Source organism: Enhydra lutris, unplaced genomic scaffold (assembly GCF_002288905.1).
Source record: "Enhydra lutris kenyoni isolate GAN:26980312 unplaced genomic scaffold, ASM228890v2 scaffoldscaffold92, whole genome shotgun sequence".
Classification (NCBI taxonomy): domain Eukaryota; kingdom Metazoa; phylum Chordata; class Mammalia; order Carnivora; family Mustelidae; genus Enhydra; species Enhydra lutris.
In genome coordinates, this window is record NW_019154176.1 from 473,859 (window position 1) to 489,132 (window position 15,274).

General features: G+C 49.6%; 1 protein-coding gene across 2 annotated transcripts; it reads left to right on the forward strand.

The window, feature by feature from the left end:
• The first annotated feature begins 5,559 nt into the window (after nt 1-5,559).
• LOC111162437 (DnaJ heat shock protein family (Hsp40) member B1) lies at nt 5,560-9,361 on the forward strand. 2 transcript variants are annotated; one of them, XM_022526853.1, is made up of 3 exons: nt 5,560-5,883; nt 7,052-7,632; nt 7,911-9,361. In XM_022526853.1, exons 1-3 carry the CDS (start codon nt 5,673-5,675, stop codon nt 8,139-8,141), a joined length of 1,023 nt encoding a protein of 340 aa, XP_022382561.1. In that variant the 5' UTR covers nt 5,560-5,672; the 3' UTR covers nt 8,142-9,361. The 2 variants fall into 2 exon arrangements, with proteins under 2 accessions (XP_022382561.1, XP_022382562.1); XM_022526854.1 differs by lacking the exon at nt 5,560-5,883 and adding an exon at nt 6,028-6,039 and having other exon boundaries at nt 7,195-7,632; nt 7,911-8,305.
• Nucleotides 9,362-15,274: the final 5,913 nt, after the last annotated feature.

Sequence of the window (15,274 nt, forward strand, 5' to 3'; positions counted from 1 at the left end):
TTTACTTCTTTAAAATGCCTATTAGAACATTTAAAATCAGGGTGTCTGGGTGGCTCAGTCAGTTAAACATCTTCCTTAGACTCATGTCACAATCTCAGGGTCCTAGGATCGAGCCCCATCTGTTTCTTCCTCTCCCTCTGTGTTCTCTCCCTCTGTCTCTCCAATAAATAAATAAAATCTGAAATTAATTAATTTAAAATTACAGACCTGGCTTGCATTTGTGGTTGTCTGAATTGCATCGCACTGGCTCTACTGGGCAGTGCTGGTCTGGGGTTATGCCATGCTTTTGCTCCTTTGATTATTTGTCATGAGCAGGCTGGGGAAGTTGGATGCCACCACACACACACACACACACACACACACTCACACACACGGCCTCCTGCACACACTCAAGATTTCAGGACAGAGTTAGTAGCACCTGGCACACTCCCTCACCTTCTCTACTTTCTCCTCATTCCAGACCCCGCCCCTGAGCCTTCATCAACTGTGGAACCCTCTGGAGCTTAGAGGCCTGACATCAGAGATGTGGTGAGAAGTCATCAAAGGTAAATCACTGATTCACAGGGGAGCAGGGTGGGGCAAGGTGAGTCAATGCTTAACACTTAGTCATCCAGGTTCAGTTCTGGAAACTTCTAAAGCTACAGCTTTTGGGGACTTGTGACTTCCAATAAAGGAATCCAAGGCTGTGGTCTTGAGAAACTCACTGTCTTTTTCGCTAGGCCTATCTGGGAAAAAGAGATGAAACCATAAAAGCGTTTTATAATTGTGCTGTCAAAAACACAGATCTTTTCTCTGTTGGCAGTTAGTGTTCACAGTATCTTGAGATCCTTTCTGTCCTGACAGGCTTCACTCCTCCCTGCCTTCATTGAGGGGGACAGGAGGAACAATCACTTAGAAACCAAAAGTTAAAATCTTACCAAGTTGACTTACTTGAGACATCTAATTGTGAAGTGCTGAGGGGCACAGTTGAACCCCTAAAATCCACCCAAGTTTTGCTACTTTGCCCTATCAATTTCCAGCTTCTGTAATGTGGGCTGGATCGGTCAGTGTGTCTTCTCTGTTGCTGTATTCCAGCTAGGTAAGGTGTGTGAGGTCCAAACTGATGTCATTCTAGACAGAGTCCATGTACATCCCTACAGACTCAGAACATTCTGGAATTTACCCTTCAATACTGTTTTCCTGAGCCCCACACTCACTCAATAGGCACGAAATCATTCTGTGAGCCTACTCTGCTGTGTGCCAACAAGGGCATACCAATAATTTCCACCCTCTCCTCACCCACAAGAAGCTCATAGAAGGGCAGGATCCAGCTCATAAAGGACAATACCCCCTTGTTTTTGATGGATACTGCAGGTGCAAGCACTCCTTATTGGCCTCATCTAGCTTCCAGTAACCACGTTGTCAGCAGAAATAATATCCATCTTCAGAATGAAGACTGGCCACTTTGTTCAAACCATTCATGAGTCTGGCTTCTTTCACTAACAGAACCCACTATGCCTGTCAGTTAGGGACAGCTAGACCCTGCTTCTGTCCTTATCACCCCCAACACAGTGGCGAATTCATAATAGTCACAGCTAGTTTGCTGAGCCAACTGTCATAAGCCCTTTATGGCAATTTCCAAAGGGGAAATTCCAGAAAGGTCTGGTGCTATGGCAGTACCGAAGGACGAGTGGGGGGCTCCTTGGATCTCAGATTTGGGGGAACCCATGGTCATTTGAATGTTGAAGTTCTGGTGTGTCTGTCTGTCTCACAAGCTCCTTTTGTATTTCCCATGTGCAGGTAAGGTAGGATCTTGATTTCTCTGGGAACCTGGCTTGGCTTGTTTTGGGGTATGTGATGGAGCTGGTTCGAGCTGTGTGAGAGAAGGTGAAGCCTAGACCAGACAAGCCAGGGCTGGTTAGCAACTTTCCACTGTGTCAGGAACCCCAGAGAGAGGCTTCCCAAGTTCTACCCAGTGTTGCCTTTTTTGTTTTTAAGTCCGTAGAATTTTTTTTTTTAATTGAGCTGTAATTTACATACAGTGAAATTTACCTTTTTTAGTGTACAGCTCTGAATATATACAGTTGTGTAACTAACATAACAGTCCAGATACAGAACATTTCCATCATCACCCCCCCCCCGCCAAATTCCCCTGTCTCCCTTTGTAGCACATCCCAGCCCCCTGCAACCAGTGATCTGCTTTCTGCCCTAACACTTTTACCTTTTCCAGAATGCCTTATAAAATGGAATCACAACAGTACGACTCAGACAGCCTTTTGAGTCTGGCTCCTTTCACTAACATAATGCATTTGAGGTTCGTCTGCATTGTTTTCTGTACCAGTAACTCGGTCCTTTCTTATGGCTGAATACTATTCCATCATGTGGCTAGGCCACAGTTTGATTATCCCCCACTGAAGCACATTTAGGTTTTAATGGCTGTTGATAATTACAAATCAAGCTTTGATAAACATCCGTTCATGGGCTTTTATGTAAACACAGGTTTTTATTTCACGTGGGTATTCCAACCAGGGGTGGAATTGTTGGTTTATATGGTTGTAGTGCTTTTGAAGGTCTTTTTGAAGAAGAGAAGCAGAGTTGAAAACAGTAGTGATCATTTATTTAAAATGAAGGCTTTATCATCATCTGAATCACATTGTACACAAGCTGAGTGCTTACCATAAATACTGAGTGTGCTAAACACTTTACATTTAGCATTTTGCTCACTGGGTGATCTCAGGCGGCAAGTCACATGACCTCTCAGAGCCTCAGTTTTCCCACCTGCAAAATGCAAGTAACATTAGGCCAACCCCACAGGATTATTGCAAGGACTGAATGAATTAATACATATGGAACACTTAGAGCCAGACTGGCACATAGTAGGCTGTGTCAGTGTCCGCAGTCATTATAATGTTCATTTCCTGGCCCCTCTTAATTTCATCCTCATAGCAACCCTGGGAGTTAAGATCTATTCTTATCTGCATTTAATAGAGGACACACCTAATGTTCCAAGAGATCAAGCACGTTACACAAGATCACACAGGCTGTAAATAAGTACATAGTGGGTCCCAGATTTCAGCTGAGGCTGACTGACTCCAGACTCACCTGCTTTGTTCCTACATCAGTCAGGGTTCTCCCAAAGAAACAGAACCAGGATATATGTGTTTGTGAGTATGCATGTGTGTGTGTGTGTGTGTGTGTGTGTGTGCGCGCGCGCGTGTGAATAAAAGGTGTATTTCAAGGCATTGGCTTACATGATTATGGGTGCTAGCTAGGCAACTCTGAAATCTGTAGGGCAAAACAGCAGGCTAGAAACTCTTGGCCAGGAGCTGACACTTCTTCCTCAGGGAAACCTCGGTATTATTTGCTTTTAAAACATTTCCACTGATTGAACAAGACCCATCCCCATTATTCAGGACCATCTACTGTACTTCAGTCAACTAATTATAGACATTAACTTAACCACATCTACAAAATACTTTCACAACACTTAGATTTGTGTTTAATTGAACATCTGGGTACCAAAGCCCAGCCAAACCGATGCATACAATTAAACCATCCCATCTTCTCTGAGTTGAGAGCTCAAGATCTGCTGAGGTTTCTGTGGAGGCCACTTTTCCATTAATGTTTTGAAGTATCCAGTGAATGTCCAGACAAAAAAAATCCTAAGGAGAGGTATTGGGGTTATACTGTGTAGTTTGGGTGGGCAGACAAAAATTCTTGAACATGACCCTGGCTTACCTAGGAAGGGGGAGTTCCCAACCCTAAGTTTGCCTCCAAATACAAAGATACCCAACACCATGTGAGGACCTTTGGAGTTCTTCACATCTGTAACTCTAGATTAAATTTATACCATAAAATACTAGCATGTAACCATGAGGAAGTTCACAAGTGCTGGGTTTTCCTTCGTGATGAGAACTCTTCTGCTATTTATTTATGTAACTTATTTTTTATTTATGAAACTTTTTAAAAATTGAATTATTTTCCCCTTATGATTGTTCAGGGCCCCTGCTGTACTATAGTTATGGATGCCCAGGCCAGACCCATCATCCTCCCAGGTTGGCCAGTGTGTGTACTAATCCAGTCCTTACTGACATGGTTACCGTTGGTGGGGTCAGTGAGTGGCCAAGGATCGCCAGCATCCCCCAACTGGAAAGCGGGGGGAAAGCCATGGTCTTCTTTCTCAGAAGTCTCAGCTTACACCAAGGCAGTAGTCACCAGCAACATTTTGCTGTGGTGCTGCCAGGAAGGGGGTGGCTCAGCAGCCCATCATTCACCGAGATGGTTAGTCACCCCTTCGATAGTACTTCCTCTGTGCCAGGTCTGTCCTGCACACCTTACAAATGTCGACTTCATGAGGCAAGTACAACTACTATCCTTATTGTACAGATGAGGGAACTGAGGCCCCAGATGGTTCAGTAACCAGCCCAAGGTCATACAGCCAGGAAGTGCTAAAACTGGGAATGAAACCTACTGTCTGGCTCCAGAGCCAGTATCACACCACCCTCACCTCCCAAGCAGCTCTTCCAGGAACCTTCCACCCCAACCACCACCACTGCCTACCCCTTCTTCCCTATGGCTTCCTCAGTTGGTACCCCTTTCTGAGCCTCCTTTCCCCATCAGCCCTGCCTTTGACCACAGGCACCCCAGACTCTCAGAGCCAGAGGGGATCATAGACCCTCAGAGGTGTATGACACACCCATGCCCCCCCAAATCATAAATGTAGTGGGGAGAAAAATGAAGCAGGTGCATTTAAAACAGGCAGGAATAGTTATGAAGTGTCCACTGCGACTGGATGCCAGATACTGTTCCAGTATCTGGATTCTGGCAACTGCAGGCTGGGAGGGAGATGGATTTGGCATGAAAACCAAAGAACAAGATAATTTCAGATTTCCGTGATAGGTGTTCTTGAGAAAAAGGTAAAGTGAAAGGCATAAGGAGCCTTTTTCCCCGGAGAGAAGATCACTCCGGGGAGGTGAGTTTTTGTCCCGGGGCCTCACCTTGCTTTATAGGAACCTGTATGGTGAGGACAGGGATAGTTCTGGGGCTCCTTATTGCATTCTCCCCACAGCCAAGAGAAGAGGGCGGGTGGGTATTTTTCTTCCCTTGTTACAGAAGTCGGGGTAGGGGGGAACCTAGGGCAAGGCAAGGTTAGCCAGCTTTCTCAGAATCACCTGGAGTGAGAACCCCCATTCTCGGAGCCCCGTGAGAAACCGGAGAGCAGTTCTACTGTCACCTGGGGAAGAGCGGGGCAGCCCTAAGGAGAGGGGCCACATCCGGCCCGCCCCTTCCCGAGAGGTGTGCCGTAACCTATTGACCCAGGCTGGGGATGACACACGAAGCCGACGGGGGTCCGCGAAGGCAGTGAAAAAAGGTCGCGATTGGCTCCCCGTCAAGTGGGCGGGGCCCTCGTCGCTCTGTGCGCGCGCCGCGGGGAGGCGTTGCCGAGGGCGGAGCGGGAAGGGGCGTGGCCGCGCGCGGGCAGCCGTTGGCGGCTAAGCCCCGCCCCGGACGTCGCGCGTCGCCGACTGGGAGGCGGCGATTGGTCGGAGCGGCGCGGGGGGCGGGGCAGAAGGTTCTGGAGGGGGCTGGCGGGCTCTGGAAGCTTCCGCCGGACGGGTATATAGAGTCCGGGACGGGGCGGCGGCGAAGCCGGGGTACGGCGACAGCTGGGCGGCGGGCCGCAGGCGGGGGCTATGGGCAAGGATTATTACCAGACGCTGGGCCTGGCCCGCGGCGCGTCGGACGAGGAAATCAAGCGGGCTTACCGCCGCCAGGCGCTACGCTACCACCCGGACAAGAACAAGGAGCCCGGCGCCGAGGAGAAGTTCAAGGAGATCGCCGAGGCCTACGACGTGCTTAGCGACCCGCGCAAGCGTGAGATCTTTGACCGCTACGGGGAAGAAGGTGCGTGCGCGCGCGGCTAGGGGCGCGGCCCCGCCGTTTGACAGGAGGGAAAACCGAGGCCCGGCGGCCGGGCTGTAGCGTCCCCGGGGGACGCCCCGGGCCCGGTGGGCGAGAGGCCCCCGCCCTCGGATTGGCGGCCGCCGGATGGGAGGAGGAGTCCTGGCAGCGCTGCTCGCCCAGAAGCTTCTAGCATGTCTGCGGTTGCCCCTCCCTAGGCGCCTCCACCCACGTCCCCAAGCGGTCCCAGGGGTGCGGGTGCGACGCAGTGGGGACTGAGGCCGAGCCGGGCCGATGGCATCGCGGCCCCGGTAGTCCGAAGCTCACCTGGGCCGAGGTGGCAGGCCTAGCGCCCAGGGGCGCAGGGTGGGGCTTGTGGCTGCGCGTAGGGCTTGACCTGCGATCGGCGAGCCTGCGGATGAGCACACTGATTAGCGCCGACCTCACTCTGTGGCCCCTGTGAGGGCGGAGTGAGATAATCCCTGTAAAGTGCTTACCTAACCTGCTGCCGGGCACGTAGATGGCAGCCAGCTCCCGAACGCAGTCCAGGTGCAGAGGAACCCGCCTCTGCCCGGCCGCAGCGGTGCAGGCCTCTGAGGCCCAGAGAAGGAAGCTGTCTTGTTGTCCATTTTCCCGTGGATGACTCAGACTGGTTTCTGGGCTGGGTCTTAAGAAATGAAGTGGCTTTTTATGTAAGGATGGTGGCAGTTAGTGCCAGGGTGTGAGAATTTGAAAAGCTGCGTTTATGGTTTTGCTTTCATTTCTGCTCCTCACGTATTCCTAGCTCTTGAGTATTTCTGAGAGTAAACACTTACTGAGCACTGATCCTGGAGCGTGCCTTTTTCAGCTGATCTCTTAATGAATTTTTTGTAAATCTTCATATATTTGTAGGGAGAATAGGTTAGTCAAGAAGTGGTGGGAATTCCGTGTCCTCTAGAGAGGGCGCTTGAGCCCCTTACCCCTGTCCTAGCACGCTGAAGCACCGGGAGGGGGGAGTCTAACTCTGGCTTAGGCTTCCTGACAGGAAGAGTAAAGAACCTCCCACCCCCCCACCCTTAATGGTACTCGAGCTTTTTTCCTTAGTGAAAGCACCTAGAAAGAAAGGGTGGGGGAGGCAGGGGGAGAGAAGCTCACCACCAACCATCTAATTTCTTCTGATTTTGCCTTTCAGGTCTAAAGGGTGGTGGCCCCAGTGGTGGGAGCAGTGGTGGTGCTAATGGTACCTCTTTCAGCTACACATTCCATGGAGATCCTCATGCCATGTTTGCAGAGTTCTTCGGTGGCCGAAATCCCTTTGACACCTTTTTTGGGCAGCGGAACGGGGAGGAAGGCATGGACATTGATGACCCGTTCTCTGGCTTCCCCATGGGCATGGGTGGTTTCACCAACATGAACTTTGGCCGTTCCCGTCCTGCCCAAGAGCCCACCCGAAAGAAGCAAGATCCCCCCGTCACCCACGACCTTAGGGTCTCGCTTGAAGAGATCTATAGTGGCTGTACCAAGAAGATGAAAATCTCCCATAAGCGGCTGAACCCCGATGGAAAGAGCATTCGCAATGAAGACAAGATCTTGACCATCGAAGTGAAGCGGGGGTGGAAAGAAGGGACCAAAATCACCTTCCCCAAGGAAGGCGACCAGACCTCCAACAACATTCCAGCTGACATTGTCTTTGTTTTAAAGGACAAGCCACACAATATCTTTAAGAGAGATGGCTCTGATGTCATTTACCCAGCCAAGATCAGCCTTCGGGAGGTAGGATACTAATAAGTATGGTAGTATGTATGGAGGGAGATTGTTGGATTTTGAAGTCGTTGGATATTTGCTTGACAGATATGTCTGAGCACTTTGGAGCCAGGCTTGGGGGTTACAGCAAAAACGAGACTGACCAGGGCTCTGTTGTTCCAGAGTTTTCCATATCTGGGGGCAAGGTCTTAGCTACAGGTGGTGCTTCTCCTACATTAAATGGCTTCTGGACAGGAGTTGAGCATCCTAAATACCTTCCATCTAACGTTCTGTCTTTGCTCTCTAAGGCTCTGTGTGGCTGCACAGTGAACGTACCCACTCTGGACGGCAGGACCATACCCGTTGTGTTCAAAGATGTCATCAGGCCTGGCATGCGGCGAAAAGTTCCTGGAGAAGGCCTCCCCCTCCCCAAAACGCCCGAGAAACGCGGGGACCTCATTATTGAGTTTGAAGTGATCTTCCCTGAAAGGATTCCCCAGACGTCAAGAACCGTACTTGAGCAGATTCTTCCAATATAGTCTCCTGTGTTTCCCAAGGACTGACCAGGGACCTTTCCAGAGCTCAAGGATTTCCGGACCGTTCCACCAGTTGTGGACCCGTGAGAGGGCGGGAGGGCCCAGGGAGGGCTTTCGTACTGCTGAATGTTTTCCAGAGAATATATTACAATCTTTCAAAGTCGTGCACTAGACTTAAGTGGTTTTTCGAGCGATAGGGCAGCAGGTGGTGGGGACAGCAGGAAAAGGCATTCCAGTCTGTCCCACTGGTTCCTGCAGCCCTCCTGGGATGGGCCCGCACCCTCCTCCAGGCCCCGCCCACGGTCAAGAGGCAGACCCACAGCTGGACTTGATGTGTCTATAGTCCCTTGACTTAATGGCCATTAGGTGGTGCCAACCTGCCATCTTGGTTACCAGACCCTGTACACTCCTCAGTTTCTGTTGTGTGATCAGTTTGTGTTTTATTCTGTATTTGTCTCCCCCGTCTTGCTCTTCCCCTGAAGAATCCTGTTTTCTCTTTTGCCATCTCAAATTGAGAACCAACTTCGATTATTTTTGCAAAACTGCCTGGCTGGCACCCACAAGCAATACCTCTTGTTCCAGCAGGACCAAGGGAGCCAGCCTCATGTGAATGAGTTGCACAGATGCTTCTCCCTAGAGGGTCAGGGGCCCTGGACAGAGTAGGGGACCTTCTCGACCCCGGACTCTGAAGCCTTCTTGACCCCCTACTCTGAAGCCACGTGCACTCACTTATGGGTCACACTCTTTTTTTGTTTTGTTTTGTTTTATCTATAAGGCAATCTTTTGGCACACCTGGGGCTTACAAGTGCCCAGGTAATTTTTCATTAATGGACTCTGGACTCTTTCAAAAGGATCTGATTCTTTTGAATTTTGCACAGCTCTAGATATAATCCCTTTTGATAAAAGGGTCTTTGCTTCTGATTACAGGAGCACTGTGGAACGTCTGTAAATATGTTTTTATAATTCTGTGTAATGTTGGTGTGCCCTCAAAGGAAACCAGCCCACGGCAGCTGCTGCTCTCTGTACAGGGCCACGATGGAATTCAAAAGGAACCTTGGGAGTTGGGGAGGGGGGCCGGGTTGGAACAAGTGTCTGTTCCTTGCAGGCCAGTCTGGTGCTCAGACCTTTAGACTCATTGTAAGTTGCCACTGCCAACATGAGACCAAAGCGTGTGACTTGTCAATGTGCAGCACGACAGCATTAAAGACTGATGCTAAACCTCAGGGGAGCAGTCCTGCGACTCTGTTTGAGGGTTTTGCTGATGGGCTGGGGCGGCAGCTGGGTGTCCCTCCAGATGCAGTCAGGGTGGAAGGGAAGGGCCAGGGAAGGCTGGGGGTGGGCACAGGCAGGAGAACTCTGCAGGGAGAGATAAGTCTCCCTTCCTGGGCTGCATGCAGAGTAGAGAATGTCAGCCCACCTGGACCTGACCCAGGCACCCAAAGAGCCCCGTGGATTTCAGAGCTGGTTTTAGGAAGGGTGGGCTGGAGTTAAGGAATTCCTTTTCCCGTCCTGCAGGGCCCAGTTTCTGGAGCCCAGGGGAGGTGCATGGTCTGCCCTTATGATCCCCCTCTACTCCTTTCTTGCTAGAACAGGCTGGGTGTCAGGCAGGCTCTGGCCAAACCAGACTGGAATTCCAGCCCAGGGCTGACCCCACCCTGGAGAAGACCCATTTCCTGCCCGGGCTCCATTGGCAGGCCACTGAGGCTGCTTTTCCTTTGTTACTTTTTTTAAGGAACTGGTTTTATTACAAGGTAAGTAATTACATAGGCTTAAAACAATGTATTGCTACTTTGCTACAAAATGTCTTGAAGTAAAAACTTAAATGCCAGTGTGTTTAAAATCAACCCAGGGGTGGCTTTCCCTTCCCACTGAAACAGTTTAGCCACTGAAAATGGTGTAGGAGCTGTGTTGTCAAAGAGAAGTTTCTGTAAGTGATAGTGTTTTCTGTCATCTTTAAATGGAAGTGCTTTAAGATTCAGTAAACTAAATTCAGTTTCTCAGTTGTTCAGTCACATTCCAAGTGCTCAACAGCAGTCACACACAGCTAGTAGCAGCTGTTGGATAGCACAAATCCAGAGGGCTTTTCCCTAGGTGTAGGATGTAGGTTTCTCCCTAGAAGAGCATATGCAGTGAGCCCAGAGGATGCCATCCAAGTTGGGAGGTGACCCCGCATATCAGAGCCAAAAGAGTTACGCTGACCTGCCTCAGGCACCAAGATGACATTTACTACAGAATTGGCCCTGGCCTCTGTTGGGGTCAATTGGTCAGTGCCACCCCTGTGCCCCAGTCTTCTTATGTAGCAGGTCCCTGTGACCTTCGTATCAAAGTCACCAACTCAGAAGTGGACAAAGCCTGTAAGCACACAGTTCTGGGAACTAGAAATTACCTACCTAGAGTGGTGTGTGGGGCAGTGGGTTTCTTTAGGCAAATGTTCATAGTGGAAAGGACAAAGAGGACTTGGGTGGGCAGAAAGCCGGCCCCTCAGACACGTGTTATTTTGCCATACTGGACCGAGTGTGTGTCCAGCGGTGTTTGGGGTACGTGCTGGCAGACTGCTTTGCGTCCTTGGCTTCAATTTAACGGATTTGCTTTACTTTCCCACGTGGACTCTCAGCACATTTCAGGGCCCCTCCCGTGTTGGTAAGTGTGGAGCTGCCTCTCTAACCCACCTCACCCGAATCCACCACACGAGCAGGGGGCACATTTTAACATGATTTAAACAGTACAAAACTCAAAATGTACATTTGGCCTGTGAAGAGCAGTTGAGTCCCCTCCCTCCTCTGGGCCTGCAGTTCCCTTTTCTGCCATAGCACTATAGACAAGGCATGGCGTCAGAGATTTTTTTCCTTTAGAAAAAGAAGAAAACAGACTTTGGTGCAGGAGTCTCTATAAGCATAAGCATAATTTCTAAATTTCCAGGGTTTTGGGCTGTGTAATCACAGTACTAAACTCTGGAGGGGACAGAATGAAAATCATCTCCCCCACCCTGCAATTCAAGTCTGCCCCCAACAAATGTCCCATCTCTCAGGTACCTTTCCTGAGATGCTGCACAAATCAGCTTTTCTATTTTTACACAAATGGGACGAACTGTATACTGCAATTTCCCCCCTCACATACGGGGGAAATAAAGAGCTTCCTCATTCCTGTTATTGTTCACCTTATTCTGCCAGGACTACTTACCTGGGAGTGAAGATCCAGATCAGTGTTTGGTGGCCCCTACCTCTCCCTTAGTCATTGTTCTTGCTTCCAGATTTGAATCCCATGGCAATCGCTTTCTAGCTGTGTGACCTTGGGCAAGTGACTTAGCCTCTCTGTGCTTCAGATTCTTCGGCTATAAAACAGGTATAATAATAGTACCTCTTCTAGAGTTGTAAGGTTTCCAGAGATGGAGATACACACACAAACACACACCAGGGCCCAGCACAGAATAAGTGCTGTGTGCCAGTCACCATGTGAAGACTTCTTTGTCCATAGCTGGCAGCCCTAAAGGCTGAGGCGAGTCCAAGGCCTTTGGGGGTGCTCTCAGCTGAGCTCCAGGAACCCAACTGCCAGATGATCTCCTGAGACACTCATTCCAATTCTGGCCCCGAATCAGCCTGAGGAAGCTTTACCTGAAGCAGGCTCACTTCCATGCTGTTGTGACAACCAGTTGACTGGAAAGACACAGCAGAGCACAGGGCTCCAGACCTGAGCAGCTCCCAGTTTGAATCCCGACTCTGTCACGTTGCTGACATGTGTCCTTGGGCGGGTGACTACACCACTCTGTGTCTCAGTGGCCTCCTTTAAAAAACGAGACAAATGAGGTGCAGATTTCACGGTGGTCTAAGTGAAGAGTGGGCAACGTAATGCAACCAGGAAGCAAGGAACAAGACGTCATGATCTTGGCTTCTGTGCGCCCTCAGGGGGTGCTGAGTTCAAATTTGCTCACTGCATTCCCCCAAGCAAATGACAAAACTTCTCAGGGCCTCAGGTCCCTCCTGTGTAAAACAGGACAATCACCACAACTTAGCCTTCTCACTGCCCCCAAGTTAGAGCTAACCCCTGAGAAGGCCTCTCTGCTACAGGCCTGGCCCAGAACAAGTGTGCAATCAACATGAGCAAATATTTCTGTTTCTAAAGCACTTAGCAGAAATCCTGTCTCAAGTCATCTTTTGAATTTTTTTAAAAAGATTTTATTTAGGGGCGCCTGTGTGGCTCAGTGGGTTAAAGCCTCTGCCTTCGGCTCAGGTCGTGATCCCGGGGTACTGGGATCGAGCCCCGCGTCGGGCTCTCTGCTCTGCGGGGAGCCTGCTTCCTCCTCTCTCTCTCTCTGCCTGCCTCTCTGCCTACTTGTGATCTCTGTCTGTCAAATAAATAAATGAAATCTTTAAAAAAAAAAGATTTTATTTATTTGGGGCACCTGGAGTGGCTCAGGTCATGATCCCAGGGTCCTGGAGTTGAGCCTCTCATTAGGCTCCCTGCTCAGTGGGAAGCCTGCTTCTCCCTCTCCCACTACCCCTGCTTGTGTTCCCTCTCTCGCTGTCTCTTTCTCTCTTTCAAATAAATAAAAATCTTTTTTTTTTTTCATTTTATTTATTTGAGAGAATGAGAGCACAAGTAGGGGTAGTGGCAGGCAGAGGGACAGGGAGAAGCAGACTCCGCGCTGAGCAGGGAACCCAATATGGGGCTCAATCCCAGGACCCGGGATCATGACCTGAGCAGAAGGCAGACACTTAACCAACTGAGCCACCCAGGCACCCTCAATTTTTTTAACTAAGCTCTACGCCCAACATGGAGCTTGAACTCCCAATCCAGACATCGAGGGTCGCACACTCTCCTGACTGAACCAGTCAGGCACCCCATGTCCCAGGTCTTCTTTAATATTATTCTTAGTAATTAATTATTGAAGTACACAACATAGCACCTGACATATAATAAGTATTTTTCCACTGAGTCAACATTGATTAAGTCCCTACTATGTGCCCTTCCCTGTGCTTGATGCTGGGGAACAAAAGTGGCAAAAATTCCTGCTCTTCTAGAGCTAAGGATTGACTCAGGGGAGAAAGAAAATAAATAAATAAAACATCTAATGTACTAGAGAGTGGGGAGAGTGATGCAGAAATATAAAAAATTGGGGGTTAGAGAGTTTGGGGTACTTTTTAAATAGCATGGTCAGGGAATGCCTCCCCAAGAAGATGACATATGAGTGAAGATTTGAAGGAGTTAACTTCTTCAGGTGGATACTGAGGGAGAGTGTTCCAGGCAGAGGGAGCAGCCTGTGCAAAGGCCCTGAGGTAAGAGTGTGCCTGAGTTGTTTGAGGACCAGCCAGCAGCCAACAAGGCTGGAGCAGAGTGAGCAAGGCATGAGTGGGAGGAAGTGAGGGCAGCGGGAGACAAAGCAGACGGTGCAGGATTTGGTGGACCCCTGGGAGAACTTCAGGTTTTCCTCGGAGTGAGGCAGGAGCTTGCAAGCACTTGGGTTTTGGTTTTTTCTTCATTTTCCTTTGCTGGGATGGGAGATGGGGAGTGTCATTTGATTGTATAACTTGAAGTCCCTGATTTATGTCATCAGTCTCTTGAAATTTCAATGCACCAAACTTTCATCTGAAAACAGCACAACACACACAAGTATCTATATTTTCTATTAAAATCTAGTCCCTAGGGTTGCCTGAGTGTCTCAGTTGGTTGGGCATCTGCCTTCGGCTCAGGTCATAATCCCAGGCCCCCAGGATCAAGCCCCACATCAGGATCCCTGCTCAGTGGGGAGCCTGCTTCTCCCTCTGCTGTTCCCCCTGCTTGGGCTCTCGCTCTGTGTGTCAAATAAATAAATCAAATCTTTAAAAATAAATAAATAAATAAATAAATAAATAAATAAATAAATAAATAAATAAAATCTAGTCCTTAAAGTACATGTACTCATGTTCCCTTCCACACACCTGAGAATGCTTTCCTGGTCTGCTGATTCCACGCCCACCTGGGGCATCTGAATTCTGAGTTCTCAAAATGTGATGATTCAGCCAGACATCTCCCTTCTTCGTCACGAAGGGAGGAGACAAACCTCGGGAATGATCCACAAGGTCTCCCTCCAGAACAACCCTAGCTTCCTCAAGGTCACCAGCCATGCCCTAATAATCTTTCATCACCAGCGCTGAGAGCAGTGCTTGGTCCAGAACTGCACTCTGAGTGTTTGGTGAATAGGTAATCGAGTGACCAACTGATTAGGGCAAGAGGACCTGCAATGTCTATCCTATGACCACTCATGTTAGAGCGTGTGCAGAGGAAGGACAACCCAGCCCCAGGGGGCTGCTGGTAGTTTTCCCTGGGAAGGATCCCCTTGGCCCACTTCCTCCAGTTCCCACCTGGTAGAAGTGGAAGTTCTCTGGCTCCAAGAAAGCCCCTCTTTCCTGGGGACCTGTCCTACTTCATGATTAATGGGTTAGTCATTAAGCACAGTTCCTGAGCGTCAGGTCAACGCTAGGCCCTGGGAGACCCTGGGACAAGGTGATGTGGGCAGTCCTCCAGAAGCTCATAGTCTTCTCTGAAACACAGATCTAACTAAAACAGAGATTTTAGGTTCTCGTGGCTTCCATAACAAGGTGCCACAAACAACGTGGCTTGGAGCAACAGGAAGTCACCCTTTCACACTTCGAAAGGCCGAAAGTCTGGAACCAAAGTATGAGCAGGGCTGGTTCCTTCTGGAGGCTCCAAGAAAGGATCTGTCCCATGCATCTCTGCTGGATCCTGGGTGTTCCATGCTCCCCACCCAACCCCCAACTTCACATGGCCCTCCGCCTGCACCCCTCTGTGTCTTCTCTTCTGTCTCTTCTAAGGACACTTGTTGGATTCAGGGCCCACCCTAATCCAGGCTGATCTCATCTCAAAATCCTTAACTTAATGACCTCTGCAAAGACCCTTACTCCAAATTAGGTCACACTGACAGCATCAGGGACACAGACATATCTTTGTTGGGGCGGGGGGCACCATTCAGCCCATTACACTGGGCAAGGCACTTCCCATGACCAGAGGGCTTGGAAGGAAGAGGTCTGGCACGCCTGAGGAAACAGGCCAGGAGACCGGCATATGTCAGGATGGGCCGTGGGAGCCAAAGCCCCACGGATGAGGCTGTTAGGCACCTGATGGGTGAAGGCTGACAAAGG

Excerpts from the sequence above, each read along its gene's own strand:
- LOC111162437 (XM_022526853.1), top strand. The coding sequence starts at position 5,673 with ATGGGCAAGGATTATTACCAGACGCTGGGCCTGGCCCGCGGCGCGTCG. Across the intron at positions 5,884-7,051 it reads TGACCGCTACGGGGAAGAAG|GTCTAAAGGGTGGTGGCCCC; the intron begins GTGCGTGCGCGC and ends TTTGCCTTTCAG. Across the intron at positions 7,633-7,910 it reads CCAAGATCAGCCTTCGGGAG|GCTCTGTGTGGCTGCACAGT; the intron begins GTAGGATACTAA and ends TTGCTCTCTAAG.